At 33.2% G+C, this 17,459-nt stretch overlaps 1 protein-coding gene across 1 annotated transcript; it reads left to right on the forward strand.

Annotated features, from left to right (window-relative positions):
- The first annotated feature begins 8,614 nt into the window (after positions 1-8,614).
- On the forward strand, positions 8,615-16,621 carry LOC120254950 (O-fucosyltransferase 1). The gene is made up of 10 exons (XM_039262906.1): positions 8,615-8,773; positions 8,903-9,106; positions 9,293-9,446; positions 10,145-10,226; positions 10,354-10,424; positions 12,014-12,102; positions 12,706-12,829; positions 12,929-13,212; positions 13,616-13,745; positions 15,723-16,621. Exons 2-10 carry the CDS (start codon positions 9,099-9,101, stop codon positions 16,347-16,349), a joined length of 1,569 nt encoding a protein of 522 aa, XP_039118840.1. The 5' UTR covers positions 8,615-8,773; positions 8,903-9,098; the 3' UTR covers positions 16,350-16,621.
- The last annotated feature ends 838 nt before the right edge of the window (positions 16,622-17,459 follow it).

The following is a 17,459-nucleotide window of genomic DNA, read 5'->3' on the forward strand; positions in this document are numbered from 1 at the left end:
GTCGGAACAAATATGTGCATGATAATAGCCAGGCCTAATTCTCTCTTTCTATATATTGCAAAAGAATGACAATAAAACAACCAATAGAAGAGAACAACAACTATAATAACAGTGTAACAAAATTAACCAAACACAGCAAAAAAAACAAAAACAAAACGGACAATCAATATTCCATCATCAAAACACACAAACTCCATCCAACGGAAGAAGGCAAACAAAAGCAGAAAGAAGCCTCTGAGATTACCAATGAAGAAGAACCTAATAAACCTTTTTATCTGCTGCACTGTGAAATCGTCATGGACAATCAAATCAACAACCTACATGTAGACGCCTGCAAGTAGTCCTTACTACATTGAGATCATCGGGTTAGCCCCAGCCACATACTGCTCATATGTAAGTATTGTTAAGGTAAGTCTCTTCTTCACAATTTATAAGGTTATTGTAATGAAAACATAAAAAAAATTATATAATTATAGGAAAAATGCTTCAATTTTCTCTCAAAGGAGCAATGTCATTAAATGAGTTATTTCAAAAATCTAGGAAGTGGTAGATATTGATCTTATGGCAGTATTTTAAATAAATACCAAAGAAAACAAATGGTACAAAAGAACCATGACAAACAGTTGCAAGATAAATACAAAGCATAGTGTAGCCATATATGTCCTCCAGATTTCCATGGAGTTCTCCTATCAAAAGCTATTATAGAGGCCTTTCAAGATCAGGCCTTTGATCGAGAATCTTTGATGCTGAATCATTCGGAAATACATCTGGATATGTTGCCATGAGTTTCACCTTCATGTTTCTGAAACTCAAAAGAAATAAAAGTAAGAGAATAAAACAAGATTATGCATTAGTTTTGTGAAAAACAGCTACTTGGCAAGCCAAAAAGAATGGAAACAGTTCAATAAGAATTGGTTTCATGTGTTAGGTGTCGCACGTGATGAGATCGACCTGATACAGAGATATAGAGGAATAGCAGCAAAGGAGTTACGTTATTTACCTCGGCTTTATAAAGATGTGATCGAGGTCTGACTTCATGGACTTCAAAAACCATGTAATTTTAAAGAGATCAGCAGATACATCAACATAACAATTCTCTGAATACTTGTTGAAAATAAGTTAATACAACATTACTGTCTTTAAATCTCCCCAGTCTATAAGAAGAATTTTCGATCTTTAAGACTACCAAAATTTCCTCTCAACTATCTTTGTACCATAGCATGAAGCACCTAGCATGTTTGAGGAGATGAAATCCAGTTAAATTATTCACATGATCTTGCCAACTGTTCATAGCTAAAATTCAATACAGTCATTATGCTTCAATACAGAACGTCATAAACTTTTCATAGCTGAAGATCCAGAAAGGAAAAAGGGTTTGACATGGCCTGACACCAAAATAGCTAAATTGATGACAATAATGGAAGTCAAAATTATAGAGCATTGATAATATAACAACCACGATCAGCAAATCCTAATATGATAGATATTTGAATACTCCACAACACTACTCTAATTTATCAAATAGCAGAACAGATAACAGATAACATGTGAATGTTTTGGCCATGGTATTGAAAAAAAAAATATGGTGATAAATAGATTTGATTCTGAAATTTGGCAAAACTGAGAAGAGTAGTAATAAAATGAAAAATGGAATTGAAATACAATGATTGCATTTGAATGCATCTTCCATATTATCAGAGTTGGTCATGACCAATAAATCATGGTTTAAATTACGAATGCCAAATAAAACTACCTTCGTTTTGCATATCGTTATGATCACAAAGTTGGGAGAACATATTTTTAAAAAAATTGGCCACATATTTTTTTTCCATAGAATCTTAAAAACATATCAAAACACAACAAATCTAGCTAGATCCTTAGTCGGTAGTGCAAGAAAGAAAAGATAAGTCTGATCCTAAATAACTACTAATAAATACTATTGCAAACTGGTAATGAGAACATAAAAAAACACCCCCAAACATTCTAAGGAGAAAGACAATACTTTCTACCATATACAATGTCTCTAGTACTGTAGTCCGTAAAAAAACAAGAACATATTCAGAATTTAAAAGATTTCAAACATAATAATTTTAAAAATAGAACCATGAAAAAGCAAAAGAGGAATAAGAGAGCAGAGCTATTGAAAATATTTACTAATGCACAACTCTTTACCATTTGGTAGAAGATATATCTGATCATCACTAAAAATTTACCATTTAGTAGAAGATATATCTGATCATCACTTAAAAACATGCCTTTACCACCACTAACTTGTCCTTATCAAGAAGATATGTTTCTTTTTTCCCACAAAAAACCCCAATGAGCATACTGTCAATCAATCAATCAAGAAGCACTCTTAGAACAAAGCCCTGCAATTAACATTAGAATGAAAAACACAAAATAAATGATGACAAAATAAAGTAAAAACACAGAAAACAGGATTAAAGGGAGATGATCATCAGTCATTGGGTTGGTTAAGAGGAGTAAAAATAAAAAAACACAACTGAAAAGAGGTACAAAAGGTTTATCACTAATTCAATATTTAAATCTAATTTACTAAAACTACAAATTATAACAAAACAGCATGATCAATAGAATACATTATTTAAATATTAATACAATCTTTGTAATTATAGGCACGTTGTAAAGCTTTACAACAATATGAACATTTAAAGACGAATTAAACATTAGGGGCTACATCAATATACACATTATTTAAATACTCATATAATTTGCAAACTTCAAAGTAAGTAGTCAAAGTAATTAGCAACTTCTTCTCACAGAAGATGCTTGTGCTTCTTGTGCTTTGTAAATTTTCCATCAGAGTTTCTTGTTGTTCATGTCTTCAAAGTTTTTATTCAATCTTCTCCTTTCCCCTGTGTCATAATTTGCATTAGTTTTGCCATCATTTATGAGAAAGTTTAGTTTTTTTTTGTTCTCAAACTCTTACCTTCTCTGTTTCTTAGCTGGAGATTCTACTAAAGCTAGATCTCATGGAAGGTCAACTTGTATAAAAGATTTCAGGTGTGTCATTTGTGTCATTTTGGGGTTTGTTTTTGTATTCTCCGATTTATCTTCCATAGGGGATTCTCTAAATGCTAGTTGTAGTTTTCGCATTTGGGTGGAACTTTGTCCTTGTAGTTGAATTATCTTTGTCCTGTAAATTCTATAAGTCAAGATATCATCTTTAATCTCTTTTGGTGGCAATCCAACAGTAAAAGTAAATTTTTTCTTCACTATAGTAGTTATTTTCTCTAGAATTATTGTTTGTGATATTTCTTCAATAGCTTACAAAAAAATCCACATTAAGATTTGTCATTAATTCAGTTTGTCTGTTGAAAGCTGTAATTTTCATATCAAAAGTTTCATTTTTAATTATCATCCCCAATCTTAACCTGTAGAAAGACAGGAAAATATATATATTAATTAATAGCATAAGAACTATATATATTAGTGTTTGCAACACTTACGTCAACTTTAGAATTCCTTGGCCATGGTCATAGCAAGCAAACTCACCATTATCTGTTTCAATCACAACTTTTTATACATATATTGCAAGAATAAAAGAACCAACCATTTGAAGTATCGATTTCCTCTACCCAAGCATCACATGTAAATAGTGCATTCTATGTGGAATAGGCATATTGATAGTTTTAGTTCAATTGTATTAATTTGCTATAATGCCTTTTGTTTTGTGGTTTTTTAATTTGGTAAAATTTGGTTTACTTACACCAATTGTAGTAGGTGAAAATTGCAATAGCTGAGCAATTGTAGCATATTTAGCTTCTTGAATTCTTTGTTGCATATTTGAAATTTGATTTGGTAAAGCTAGTAATTGCACTGGTTGTTCTCCGATTTTTTGCCTGCATTATCATTAAATGATCAATATTACTTAACATGTTAGAGTAATAATAATGGTAATATCGAATAGTTTCTATTGTAAATGATTTAGTTACTGTTGTTGTATTGCTTTTGTCTTAGGAATATCCAAATTGATATAGATCTTTGTGGCTAAAGTTGAAGCTAGATAGATTATTCCTAATCAACAGTTAGAGGATATTAGTATTTTGCAATATTTATATGAATTTATTTAATTATTTTCCTTTGCCTTACCTTGGAATATCTTTATAATTGTTCTAACAAACAGAAGCACAGGATTTGGTCGAATCTGAAGGAGTTTGTTGGCATTTAATTGAGGAAAAGTTGATTCCCATACTGTTATCTTCAACTCATCACCACTACTTGATGGTTTTTTTTATGTCCATATATGACAAAACAAACTTGCTAAATTAGTGCGAACTTATTTTAAATATTAGTTAGAGCATGTAAATAAGCATAAATTTGATGAGATGGCACAATTAATGCGGTTTTTCTTTTTTTCTTACCTTGCTTCTTTTAGTATAACATCTCTTTTTCTCCACAATTTTTTCATATTGGGTCAATTGAACACTCAGTATTGGGCCAATGGATATTAAAGTTCCAATTGCATCTGCATAATAAATTCATACATTAGGTTTATAGTTAAAAAAATAATATATTTTAACTTTGTAGGAATAATTTTACCTATTATATATTTGTCAGAAATTTTCTTACGGTTCTAGAAATTGAAAGTGATATCGAGGATAGGGAGTATGATCATCAGGTATTAATGCCAGCTGAGTAATAGAGCTAAAAAGGATAGCAAATTCTCTTGTAATTGATAAATATCGGACATTCGGTCAAACTACTTGGAATTTAGCAATCTTGTAGATTGAAACTTCAATAAGTTTTTCTTTAAACTTTGGGCAATCAAAATCTCTAATTTGGACATGGATTGCATCTCCCTAGAAATGATGTGTCCATTGTAAATTACAATGTATATGCACAATGATTTGTGTTATATCAATTAAAGCTATTTAATCAGTATGTATATCTGTAAAATTATCTCTAGGTACCTGACTATAAGTTGCCAAGAATGCAATACCAAGAAACCTGTTTGAAGTTGGGACATAACAATCCCATATCCTTATTACTCTAATCTTGACTAACTGGTTTTGGCCAGGGGGGTTTAAGTTGGGAAATATACTTGAAGCTCATTATAGGACTTGTGTTAAGTAAAAAAAATGATTAATTGATATATTATATATACAAAATATCATTGTATGAATTAGTGGAGAAAGAAGAGATTTCGGGATAGGATGTTAAAAAATTTTTCCCTCTACAATTAATTTAGTCATCGCATTTAAATAACCACAAATAACAAACATCATAGAAGAGCCACAGTGTCATTGCAAGAAAGATTTGTCTTTATAATGACATAAGAACATACCATGTCTTTGTACATAAATGAATTTATTATTCTAAGAAGAACATTATCCTTAATCTTCTCCTATTGGCCTTTGTAGTGTCTACTTCAATTATTCATGAATCTGTCCACATCTGTACATAACAGGTTACTGCTAATACTGTTCCTATGAAAGAATCCAAAGTTTTAATATACAAAGATTCAAGTCACAGTAATGGCTACTTGAATGACACTATGATTGAGATAAACAAACATCACAATGAGTGACCATTATATAACACTCATCATAATCTATGTTACCCATCATACGTATTTCTTTCCTTTCAATATTTAATTATTTCAAACAAAACTTCCAACAAAGGTATGCACTTTTGTATTTGAATTTCTCATGAAATTTAAGCTTTACAAATGAATGACACTATGATTGAGGCAAAGAACATCACAATCAGTAACAATTTGATAGTGTTTCCTTATCGTTTTTTAGGTCATTAATGCATGTTACAATATAATAATATTATTATATGTGTGGGGAATTTTTGTAGAGGTTTTAAAATTTTTTTTTTGGGCGAATAAATAGGAAGTTTCACATCCGGCTGTGATTTTCCTGGCTATAATCTATATGATGATGTTCATGGGTTGTTTTATCTACCTAATGTTCTTTGTTAAAAAAAAATTTTTTTTTGGGCCAAGTAATAGGAAGTTTCACATCCGATAGTGATTTTCATGGCTATAATCTATATGATGATGTTCATGGGTTGTTTTATCTGCCTAATGTTCTTTGTTATATATATACACACATACATACGGTCATATTGTTTTTGTCTTAAATCATATAAAAGTAGCATACTCTATTTGTTAAGAAATCATGGATTATTTTCTCTATCTAATGTTCTTTATTATATATATACATACACTCATACTATTGATGTATCAAATCATATAAAAGCAGCATACTTGATTTTGGAAAAAAAAAACATTGGAAAATCTAATTCGTACTATGGTGAGGCATAAGATTTTAGTTATTTTATATTAATTAATTGAAACAAACGTTAGAGAGATTATTTCAATTCATATTTGTGCATACATACAACAATTGAAACTTTATTAAAACATCAAGGGACATCAAACGATTAAAGCTAAAGGCCGAAAATAAATAACTACAAACCTTAAAACAATACTAAGACAAAACTTGTAATTAGGAGCATTCGATGATAACCACTTGTAACATCATGAGAGTGCCTATTTGTAGAAGAATATTACCAATTTTTTTAATGTTTTTTTAGTGAATTATTGATTAGCTTCATGATTGACCAATAATTGATTGTTACTAATAAGCCCTTATGAATAGATATGCTTGTGTCTCTTTGATTCATTATCCTAGATAGTTATTAGCTTCTAGGTATATATGACCTATAGGAGTTAATTATCATCACAAATTTTTTTCTAAAAAACCTTCTAGAAACAACAATAATCTCTTTATTGTGTCATAATTTGAGCCTATTCTGAAATAGCATTGAATAATAATGGACTTATTGTAGAAGAATCCAAACTGTAATTGCAATCATTTAATTTGAAAAACCAGGATTCAAAGAACTCCAGAACCGCCGGCAGCGTATCTTCGAGAAAAGTAAGCTGCAAGTATTGTCCTGCAAAAAAAGGGGACTGCCCTCCAAGAACTCAGTCTGTAACCTCGGAATATATCCAAAACTCTTAAAACAACTACTAAAACAAAAAAAATTGAACAACATCCATGTACCAAACACTATGTTCAAGAAGAAGTGGAATTACATAAAGCTAAAGCTTGCCTCAAATCTTTTGCTCTCCATCTTGAAGAGGAAGCCCCGAAAGGTAAGGTTAGTTGCTTTTGTTCACTATTCAGCCAAAAACCTAACAAACAACTACTTAGAATAAAAAAAATTGAAAACAATAACAAATCAAAAAAAATCAAAGGCGAACGTTGCATCTCTGTCAGGCTAGGGTTCGGGATCATTTTGGACACATTGGAGGGGAGATCGTGGCTGTTGGGATTGGAAGCCATTGGTACTGATGGAGAAGAATGAGGGATGAGATAGGGTTTCCTAGGGTTTCGATGCAGGAGTAGCGGTCATTCTCTAGAGAAGAAGACAACCTCCTCCACGATTGTCTGATAGTCCGCCATGGGATAAGGAGATAGGGTTATGTTAGAAGTATTTCTGACCGTTGGATACCTTTAGAGAAGTAGAAATGAAACAGTGACCGTTGGATGTCATCTACAGGAGGGGTCCTATTGTAACATTTAATCTCAATCGTTGCTTTCTGTTTGTAATCACAGCCGCTGGTTGATGTATAAAAGAACATTATTATGATATGAATTGTTGTTTTTGTCAATTCCCAATTCCCTATTGTTGGCCCCAGCTGGTGGCAATAATGATTATTTTAAGGGAATAAGAAGGGCTGTGAAGGGGGAATAAGAAGAGCTGTGAAAGGGATACATTATTATGATATTAATTGTGGCAATTCCCTATTGTTGAACAATAATGATGCCTCATCATTCTATATTGCATATCATCACAATAATTTTTAAAAACAAAGGGAAAAATAGCAATGGAAAATCTTATTGCTGAACAATAATGATGGCTCATCAATCTATTTTGCACATCATCACAATATTTTTTAACAACAAAGGAAAAAAACAGCAATTGACATTTTCCAAATAGCATTGAAGGGTTTTGAGAAGCTTTTATCCCTATTGCAACATTTGTTTATTATTTTCTTTTTCAAATTCCCTATTGCAAAACAGAATCCCAAACCCAATCAAATAACTCTAAATGGCATGTCAAGGCTTTTGTTCTAAACTTTAACATCTCTCCCAAATATCTTTAAAAAAAAAATTTTCCTAAACCCATTTCCCAACTCCAAATGGCATGTCAAGGCTCTTAAAGGATAACTTTATAGCATATATATATATATATATATATATATATATATATATATATGATATATTATATTAATCAAGGTAGTCAGACACAATCCGGGCATTAACCATGCCAAGTCCAAGGGTCAAAAGTCAATGAGTTAGACTTAGTCAAACTAGAGTTAAACCGTAATCAATAATAAAATATTAAAAAATATATTATAGTAATTAATAATAATAAAAATAATATAACTTATATTTTTTAATAATTAAAAACCACTATTAATTAAATTTAATATTTAAAATTTTAGTTTTATATAATATATTTTTTTTAAAAAATAAAATATTAAAAAAACCTAATAATTGAATTCTTTCTCTAACCCTTCCCCTCTCGGGACCCACTACAGAAAAAGTAGAAAAGAAAAAAAATCACTTGTGTACATAGTACATACACACTCTCTCTCTTCTCCCTCACTTGTTCTCGTCTCTACCGGCCGTCTGTTTCTCCGGTTCTCCCTCACTTCTTCTCGTCGCCGATCGCCGTCGCTCGCCACCGCTCCCCGTAGCTCGCCGTCGCCGTTCGCTGCCTCTCTCTTGTGCTTCTCCCTCACTACCTCTCGCAACCGGCATTTATTTATTTTGAAAATTTTAATTTTTTTAACTCGATCCTGGTTAGACAACATTGGTATTGATTTAGATAACCAACAAATGTCTATCCCTTTCAGTGCAAGTGCTCAGATCTGGACTTCCAGAACCCCAAGCTCTCAATTTTCCAAACCCTAGTTCTATGCTTCTCCCCAATCTTTCAAGCAATTTAGAGATCTCCACGGTCCGATGAGAAGGTGCTGACAAACTTCAATTTCCCCCGGTTCCACGCTTTGTTTCCAATCTTTTCAACAATCAAGACAACTACTGAATCCGATGAGGAGGTGCTGATAATCTCCATTTTCCTCAATTTTTATTTTCCTCTATTTTTATTGCATTTTGTTTTTTTGTTTGACATGCAGAGGATTTTGATTTGAATTATTATTATTATTATTATTATTATTTTTATTTTTATTTTTATTTTTTTGGAGAATTTTCTTGATTTTTTGGGCTTTGTTTTGGCAAATTAGAGGTGGAGATATGTGGGCGCGGAGGGGAGGGACGAGGCAGCTGAGATCAATGAAGAACATGGCGGCCCGTCTATCCATTGTGGCTGTTGTCGCTGTGATCTGCATCATTTCACTCTTCTCGATGATTTGGGTCACTGGTCCTAATCGCTTACAGGTTAGATTTCTTCACTATTATTTTGCCTTAGAATTGGATTATCGGAAAAAAAAAAAAGGGACTGTATTCTTGGAGTTATTTTTCTTGTAATTTTGATAGTATTTCTTTGTTTTGGAGTTGTTAACTAATTCCTTGGTAGTGAGACTTTGGAAATTTTGGAAGGTACGAAAGTGGTGATGGGTTAAATCTTTGTTATCATCTCGCCCGAAAGATTGAAAATTTTGTATGTGACAGATTAAAGATTTAGAATGCTAGATAGTGGCCGAGGGGAGTTTGTGGGATTTCATTTGTTGTTTGTTATTGATTCTCTGTTTTATTTTACTTGAGGAATTTTTGAGCTGCAATAATGTAGAATAATGAAATGGAATCTTTTATGCTGATTTTTTGTTTTGTTGCATTGAATTGTATGGCAGAAGATTGCAACTAAGTTTTGGTGTGATCCCTTGTTTGATTTGATATGATGTTGTTAATTATTTGGACTCTTTGGTGTATGTTTACTTCTGTTTGGCCATTCAAGGGCTTTGTTTGATAATTAAAGTTGCCTTCTATTTGAAAACATTTTGTTTTCGTTCTAAGCATACGAACCATGGCCATCAAGTAAGTGGAAATATTAATTTATAGCCTAAAACTTCTTGTCTAACCTTTTTCTTTGATTCTTCTGCTTTTTAATTATTTCCTTTTTGTTAATATGTTGAAAGAATTTTGATGTGAATGAGCTCTGGGGAACGGCTGCTTCTGGTGGTTGGAGACCATCATCTTCTCCAAGATCACACTGGCCCTGTATGCAATTATATTGACTTATACTTGAGATTTGTTGGCTATCACCCTCTTTAGTTTAGTTTCTCAATGCTATGATACTTCTTTATCGTCATGTCATTGAATTCAAATTCCTTTTGGTTATGTAAAGCTCCTCCTAAGGAGAGTAATGGGTATCTACGTGTCCGGTGCAATGGTGGCTTGAATCAACAACGAAGTGCGGTATGGATCTTAACATGTTTAATTGCACGATAATAAATTCTCAATCCCTGCTTTGAATCTTGATCACACGCCAGAGTGATGTTGATGGACATAATCACATGCTCTACTATGTACATGTTTTATGAAATATGAGATCGGTGAAGCTTCATATCTTTCCTTATATCGGTCTTTCTGTTCCACTATTTTTCTGTTGAAATCATATCATGTTAAAGTTCTAAACTTAATTTCATTGTGCCGCTCATGATTAAGTATACCATATTATGAATTCAATTGTGAATATACAATACAGTAAGATAAGAATTGCATTGATGGCTAAAACAATTGGTCAGCTGCCATGTGGGATTTATATAACTGAGGAATAGTGTAGTCCATATGCAACCTTTAGCAGGAGAAGGCTAGGTGTGTTTATGTTATTGCATAGTTGATAGAATTTATTTTTCCTTGCCCTTGAACCTATACATAATCTAAAATCTAAATTATACAAGTGCCCTTGTATAGAGACATTAATGGTTACCATATTAATGATTATAACTATCTATCAGATGCTGAATCATATAGGCAATGTTTGGTAGTGGTTGATTTGAGAATTGATGTGATTGCATCCATTTAGTTTAGAATATAATGCCAAACAAAATTAATTGGAAAATGGACCTTACTGGAATGTATCTCAGTGTTTACTGTTTAGTTACACCAATATAGCCATTAAACCTGCCAACCCACCTAAATTGATATAAGACAACTATTCAAAATAGCTTTGCACTGATGAAAATGGAATCTCTTCCCTGAGCTGCAGGATTGATACACCTCTTGTGGATGACTCAGCCAGGCCCATCCAGCCCAATTGCGGCATCTGACTCATGGGTCAAAATTTTCTGCATGCAGTTTTTCTCTTCTTTAAAAAAAATGGAATAGGATTTTTGCCTAAACCGTGAATCCTTAAAATTAATATTGGAGGCGATCATGTTTTCATCATAAGCCCAATTTATAATAATGCTTTGTCTTCACAGTTTAAATATCTGATATAATTTGTTCTAAACAATGTCAAACGTTTTATCTTATTCAAACTTAATTCCAGAGTAGGTTTAGAAGAAATTTATGTTTGAATTAAAAAAATAAACTGCTGGACTGTTGTCTGGTCTGGCCGACATGTACCTGAACTGTGTCTTTTGCAGTGCTGAGGAGCAGGGGTTGATGGGTTGTCTTTGTCCTTGCATGTGTGAACGGGAAAGTGTTTAGGGATCTATAGTTCATAAAGCATCAATGCTTCTTCTTTAATCCATAGCATATTTTAACTGAAAGCAGAAATGCTTTGACAGTAAGCCTTATAGTCAATGCAACTATGTAAATCTTATATCTGAAAGTTTCTTTTCAATTTTATACTCTACTGTAATCATGAATCAATTCTAGCAATCCCTTACAAATAGCTTATTAAAGGATTTGACTCTTGAATTTATGAATCCATGTTCCTTTTTCTTTCACCGTTGTGTTTCAAATGCGTTTGATTAAGAGTCATATGATTGATCAATAATCATTATAATTCATGTATTTATGCAGAGTAACCTTTTTTTCCTCTCTCTTTCTCTCTTCAGATATGTAATGCAGTTCTTGCTGCTAGAATCATGAATGCTACGCTGGTACTGCCTGAGTTGGACACCAATTCTTTTTGGCATGATGAGAGGTATCTAAAAGCATGACCTTTAACTCAATGACCTTGTCAATATTTCATCCACTTTCTATGAGATCATCTGGATTTACTGTGTTGCTGCAGGCTGCCATGGTAAACCTCTTTCTGAGCACTTTAGAAATAGAAGCTGCTTATTCAAAAGCAACTTCAAATTTTCTGCAATGGTTTTGCTATAGAAACTTACTGTCTAACTAAAGAGTTGTGAAGAAATAGATATAATCATCTACTTACAGTGCTAAAAAATGTGGTATTCTGTAATTGCTAATCACCAGATTAAGCATCGTGTCATGATCAATTCCAATGAGGCTCTGTTGCTAGTGAGCTGACTAATGACTTAAAAGACTTTGTTTTTACTGTTGTAAATGTGTGTGCCAGTATTTTACTGGTATTAGATCTGCAAGTTTCATTTTAAATCACATGTTAGCACTTCAAAGGACAATGATCAGACAATATCTATGAAGCAGAATATTTGATAGTTTCCTGATGCTGCTGCCATTCGAATGTTTTGGTCTTCTTTTTGTTCAAGACAATTCATTTACCAATAAAAATTTCTTACTATTTTATGGTACTAATTTGGAGATCTGCATTGGTTTCCAGTGGTTTTCATGGTATCTATGATGTTGAACATTTCATTAAGTCATTGAAGTATGATGTCCATATTGTGGATAGCCTTCCTGATGTCCCTTCAAGAGGGAAGAACAGGAAGATGAAGGCATTTCAGGTTAGTTTTTTATGTGAGTGGACGCAGCATCTAGATCTCTGTATAGTGTTTTATTTTTTAACGCTCTGCGACCAACTTCCATTTCATTTTCATAACCAGATTAAGCCACCAAGAGATGCTTCTGTTAGCTGGTATAAAACAACTGCATTGGAAAAGATGAGAGAACATGGTGCTATTTATCTCACTCCCTTTTCTCATCGTTTGGAGGAAGAGATTGATGATCCTGAATATCAGAGATTGAGGTGTCGAGTGAATTATCATGCGCTTAGATTCAAGCCTCACATAATGAAATTAAGCTCTGAGATAGTAAACAGGATTCGGTCACAAGGTCATTTCATGGCGATTCATCTCCGCTTTGAAATGGACATGCTTGCATTTGCTGGGTATGATATTTAGCTTGATTTTGTTTATAATAAAGCAATTTTTTGCAAACTGGAAATGAAAGTTTAGTCTATAATATCACATCATGGATGCTAACTTTTTTCACATTTTCCCTAGTTCACTGTTGAAATTTGATTCAGTGCAATACTTCATCAATAGTTATTCTTGTTATGATAGGTTGGAGTCATCCGATCACAGTTCTATTTTCTATTGAAGTTAGATATTATTCTCTTTCTAATTTCCTTATTTTTAGAGTTATTTTGAAGTTACGCTGTACTTTGATATGTCCCTGCACTTGTTTCATGAAGTATCTATGACGGTCCTCACAGGATTTTGGATTAAAGAAACAAGAATAAATACTAAATTATTATCTGCTATGAAATTCTGCATGCTTTGTGTTTTCAGATGTGTGGATATATTTACACCTGAAGAGCAGAAAATGTTAATCAAGTATCGAAAAGAAAACTTTGCCGAGAAAGACCTGGTTTATAGAGAAAGAAGGTTAATTGGCAAGTGCCCATTAACTCCAGAGGAGGTAAAACTTCAATTCCTTTCATCTTATCCTAAATTCTTAAGTTCTTGTACAATGATCTTGAGATGTAAATATATTTCATCCTCTAATATTCCCTTCCATTTTATTAATTTTGTTGAAGATGGTAGATTCAGGAATTTTGCATACAAATGTCGATCTTGATTTTGGTCTATTAATAAAGTGGTTCGCCTCGATTAGGCTAATCGCAAAGGTTATCCCTGAACGGCTGTTTTATTGCCTAACCTCTCTTGTCGAACTAATTGAACCCTCTTGAAGACTCATTTTGCAGTGAGGATGCTACTCATCTCTGTCCTCGCGAGTGGGCAAACTGTTGACCAAATCTTCTTTTGCATCTGCTGTGGGCTGTTCCAAATTCCCCACCTAATATTGAAGAAATTGATAGGCCTTTTCACCTTTTGTTTGGCTAGATTACTGGGATTATCTATTGAATATTGGGGACTTCAGATTCTGCTCAATGAAGCTGCTGGGGTATCTATGTCATTGGACTGAGATTTATCAATGAGCACGTTAAGATTGATCCACCTAAAGAACTTTTAATCATAAATTATGGCAGAAATTGACCAGTTTGACAAGGGATTTAAACCATTCTTCCAACCTTTTTAGTATGAAAAGGTTCCATATATGTGTAAGATGAAAAGATTAATTATATTCTGGTCAGTTATTTTCTAGGTTCTCCAGGTTAGAGATTATCTAATAATGATGGAACATGCAAAAGTTCTTTTTTTTTTAAATCTAGGATGAGACTTGTTGATTGCGGGTATAACTCTGAATATTATCCCACTGCCAATGGAACAAGTTATTAACTGGGATGCCCAGGTTTTGGTGTTATGTTTGATCAACATAAGTGAAATCTCCTTCACTTAATTTAAAACTATTGCTACTTCATTGGATGTTTCACGAGAGATTCTGTTGGAAGTTTGGCCTTAATTTCTAATGGTTTTTTTCCACTTTGCTGAAAGTTGTTTGGCCCACTTTTCATTCAGATAAATTAGGTTATTCCTGGTTTTGGGCAGTACAACATGAATTAATATGGCATCCATCAATGAGTTTTAGTGTGAAGGTAGATTGTGTGGTGCAAGTCTAGATATTGACTGAAGCATTTTAGAAATATGGTTGAATGATATGCATTATTTGCCTTCTGACAGGTGCTCTAGTTTTGGGACTTATTGTTATCATGATCCAGAAACTCTTCTTCTAAGAATTATAATAGTGTCATGGAATTTAAATAATAAAGCAGTACTAATCTAATGATCCTTGTTGCTGAATAATAGATGCCGATGTTAATTTTATCTAGTTTGACCCAATATGGACATAGATGGTTAATCCTTCATTTTAACTATATGCGGCCATAATTTGTGTTATTTCTTATTTTGGCATGCATCAGTCTCAATTTCATTTATAGCATCTTTTAGTGGTTTATTTCTTTAACTTGTGCACATGGCTTCTAATGGGCTCCATGGCTCTCTGTTCTCTTCTGCTATTTCCTGGATTTTTTCAAATTGTCATGAACTATGGCATAAGATCATTCAAGGAAGTATTAGGTTCCCATATTATTGTTATGCTAGTTAGAGTTCCCATATTTATTTATCTGAATAGTTACTGAATCATATGCACTCGTGGCGTGTTATTCTGCACCTTCCTAATTCTCTTAAATTAACTCCCATGACTTATCTTTAAGTTAGGTTACTACCATTTAAATCCATGCATAATGATGGATTTCATATGCGTGTCAGCACAAATAATTACTGACATGTTTGGTCAGACTGAGTACCCTTGTTTTTGGGAGCTAAGTGAACTCCTGTGAGCCTACAACATGGTGGTGGACCATTTTGACAACCACTCCAGCAGCATCATCTGCATATTAAGTTCTTACTGCATCTCTAATATTTTTCTGATGGGAATGAAGTGAATTATCATAATATCATTAATACTATACTCATTATTCCTGTTTTCTCGTAGGTGGGTCTCATCTTGCGCGCCATGGGCTTCAACAACTCAACCCGCATTTATCTTGCTGCTGGTGAACTTTTTGGTGGGGATCGCTTCATGAATCCATTCCGTAAAATGTTTCCTCGTCTTGAGAACCACAGCTCAATGCTGGAAACATCTGAAAAGCTTGAAGAGAACGCCAGGGGTCTGGTTGGATCGGCGGTTGACTACATGGTGTGTCTCCTATCTGACATTTTTATGCCCACTTATGATGGTCCCAGTAACTTTGCCAATAATCTCATGGGCCACCGTCTCTATTATGGATTCCGGACCACAATTCAACCAAATAGAAAGGCCCTTGCTCCAATATTTATGGATAGGGAGGAAGGCCAGACAGCTAAGTTTGAGGAAAGAATTCGGGAGGTCATGCTCAATGGTCAGTTTGGCGGGCCACATAAGCGGGTGCATCCGGAGTCTTTCTACACAAACTCATGGCCAGAGTGCTTTTGCCAGATGACACCAAAAAATCCTGCTCACAAGTGCCCGCCGGGCAATGTGGTACAAGTCTTGGACAGCCAGTTGCAAAAGGAAACACATGATGGTTCAAAATCTGCAACCACACTGAATAGGACCAAAATGACGGCAGATGATGCGTGATTCGCAAGGTAACAATAATTTCGCATTCTGACTAAATCTAATGAAGCTACCACTTGAAAAGTACTTAAGAAAGAGCTGTGTTAGATGCTGCGAACATCGAGGCTTTGATAATATTCAAAGGTTGATTGGTATCTCACTCAAATGAGCTGGAAGCAGAGTGTAACATAATTTTACTTTTGCTTGCATGTATGTAATACTCAATTACTCAATTCTTTCAGGATTTTACCAAATGAGATAAGGTTTTGTGAGGCAGATTGCAGTTATGTTTTCAACGTCTGGCTTTCTTATCCATTGTAGCATATTTAGCTACATTTCTTTCTTTCTTTCTTTTTTTAATTATAAAAAAAAAAGAAAGAAATTTCAACTTATGGTTGTTTGTTACTACTAGCAGAGTATGTGGATGTTGGGAATGGAGGATTATGAATGTGATATGCATGAACAGATTTAAGAAGCAATGTTGGTTATCTCTTGCTTATCTCAAGTGGTTGGTATTTTCTTTGTTTCATTTAAGTGATGGTGATGGCAATGACTTATGAGAAGATGAGAATCTAATTTAAGAAAAAAAAATGAGGAAGAAATTGATGACACAACAGACTGATAGAGTTAGGATGGTTCAAGTGGATGGTGGTTAAGGGCGTGATGATAATGTAGAAAAATGAATGGATTAGAAGGTTTTTTATTTTCATAAAAAATTTAATAATTTCATGCAAAATATGACAAATTAAACTAGAAATGACAATATTTGTGCTGTATTTTTTTATTAAAAAAATTAATTATTAAAATCATACATTACTCTTCCAATTAGTGACTGACTACTCTTTCTGAATTGGTTTAAGCCTAAATCACCCATTTGGTTTTTAGATGATGTTCTTTATGTTCCTTAAAATTTAAATTTAATCTTTTCTAAGTATTATTTAGATTCTTCCTTACCTGTTCCAATTAACTTTTCCCATTGATTGTTGTTTAATTTAGGTCACCATCTTCAAAAGATAATTGGGAAAGGTGATATGTGTTAAAGAATTTATGTTATTCATGCAAAAAAGTTTTCACTTTGAATATGTTTATTAGCAGAGTTCTCTTTCTTCAGTTCTTGTGATACAAATAAAATAA

Source organism: Dioscorea cayenensis, unplaced genomic scaffold, assembly GCF_009730915.1.
Source record: "Dioscorea cayenensis subsp. rotundata cultivar TDr96_F1 unplaced genomic scaffold, TDr96_F1_v2_PseudoChromosome.rev07_lg8_w22 25.fasta BLBR01000768.1, whole genome shotgun sequence".
NCBI classification, from domain to species: domain Eukaryota; kingdom Viridiplantae; phylum Streptophyta; class Magnoliopsida; order Dioscoreales; family Dioscoreaceae; genus Dioscorea; species Dioscorea cayenensis.

Coding starts and splice junctions, on each gene's coding strand:
- LOC120254950 (XM_039262906.1), top strand. Junction 10,227..10,353: donor TCCAAGATCACACTGGCCCT/GTATGCAATTAT, acceptor GGTTATGTAAAG/CTCCTCCTAAGGAGAGTAAT. Junction 10,425..12,013: donor TGAATCAACAACGAAGTGCG/GTATGGATCTTA, acceptor TTCTCTCTTCAG/ATATGTAATGCAGTTCTTGC.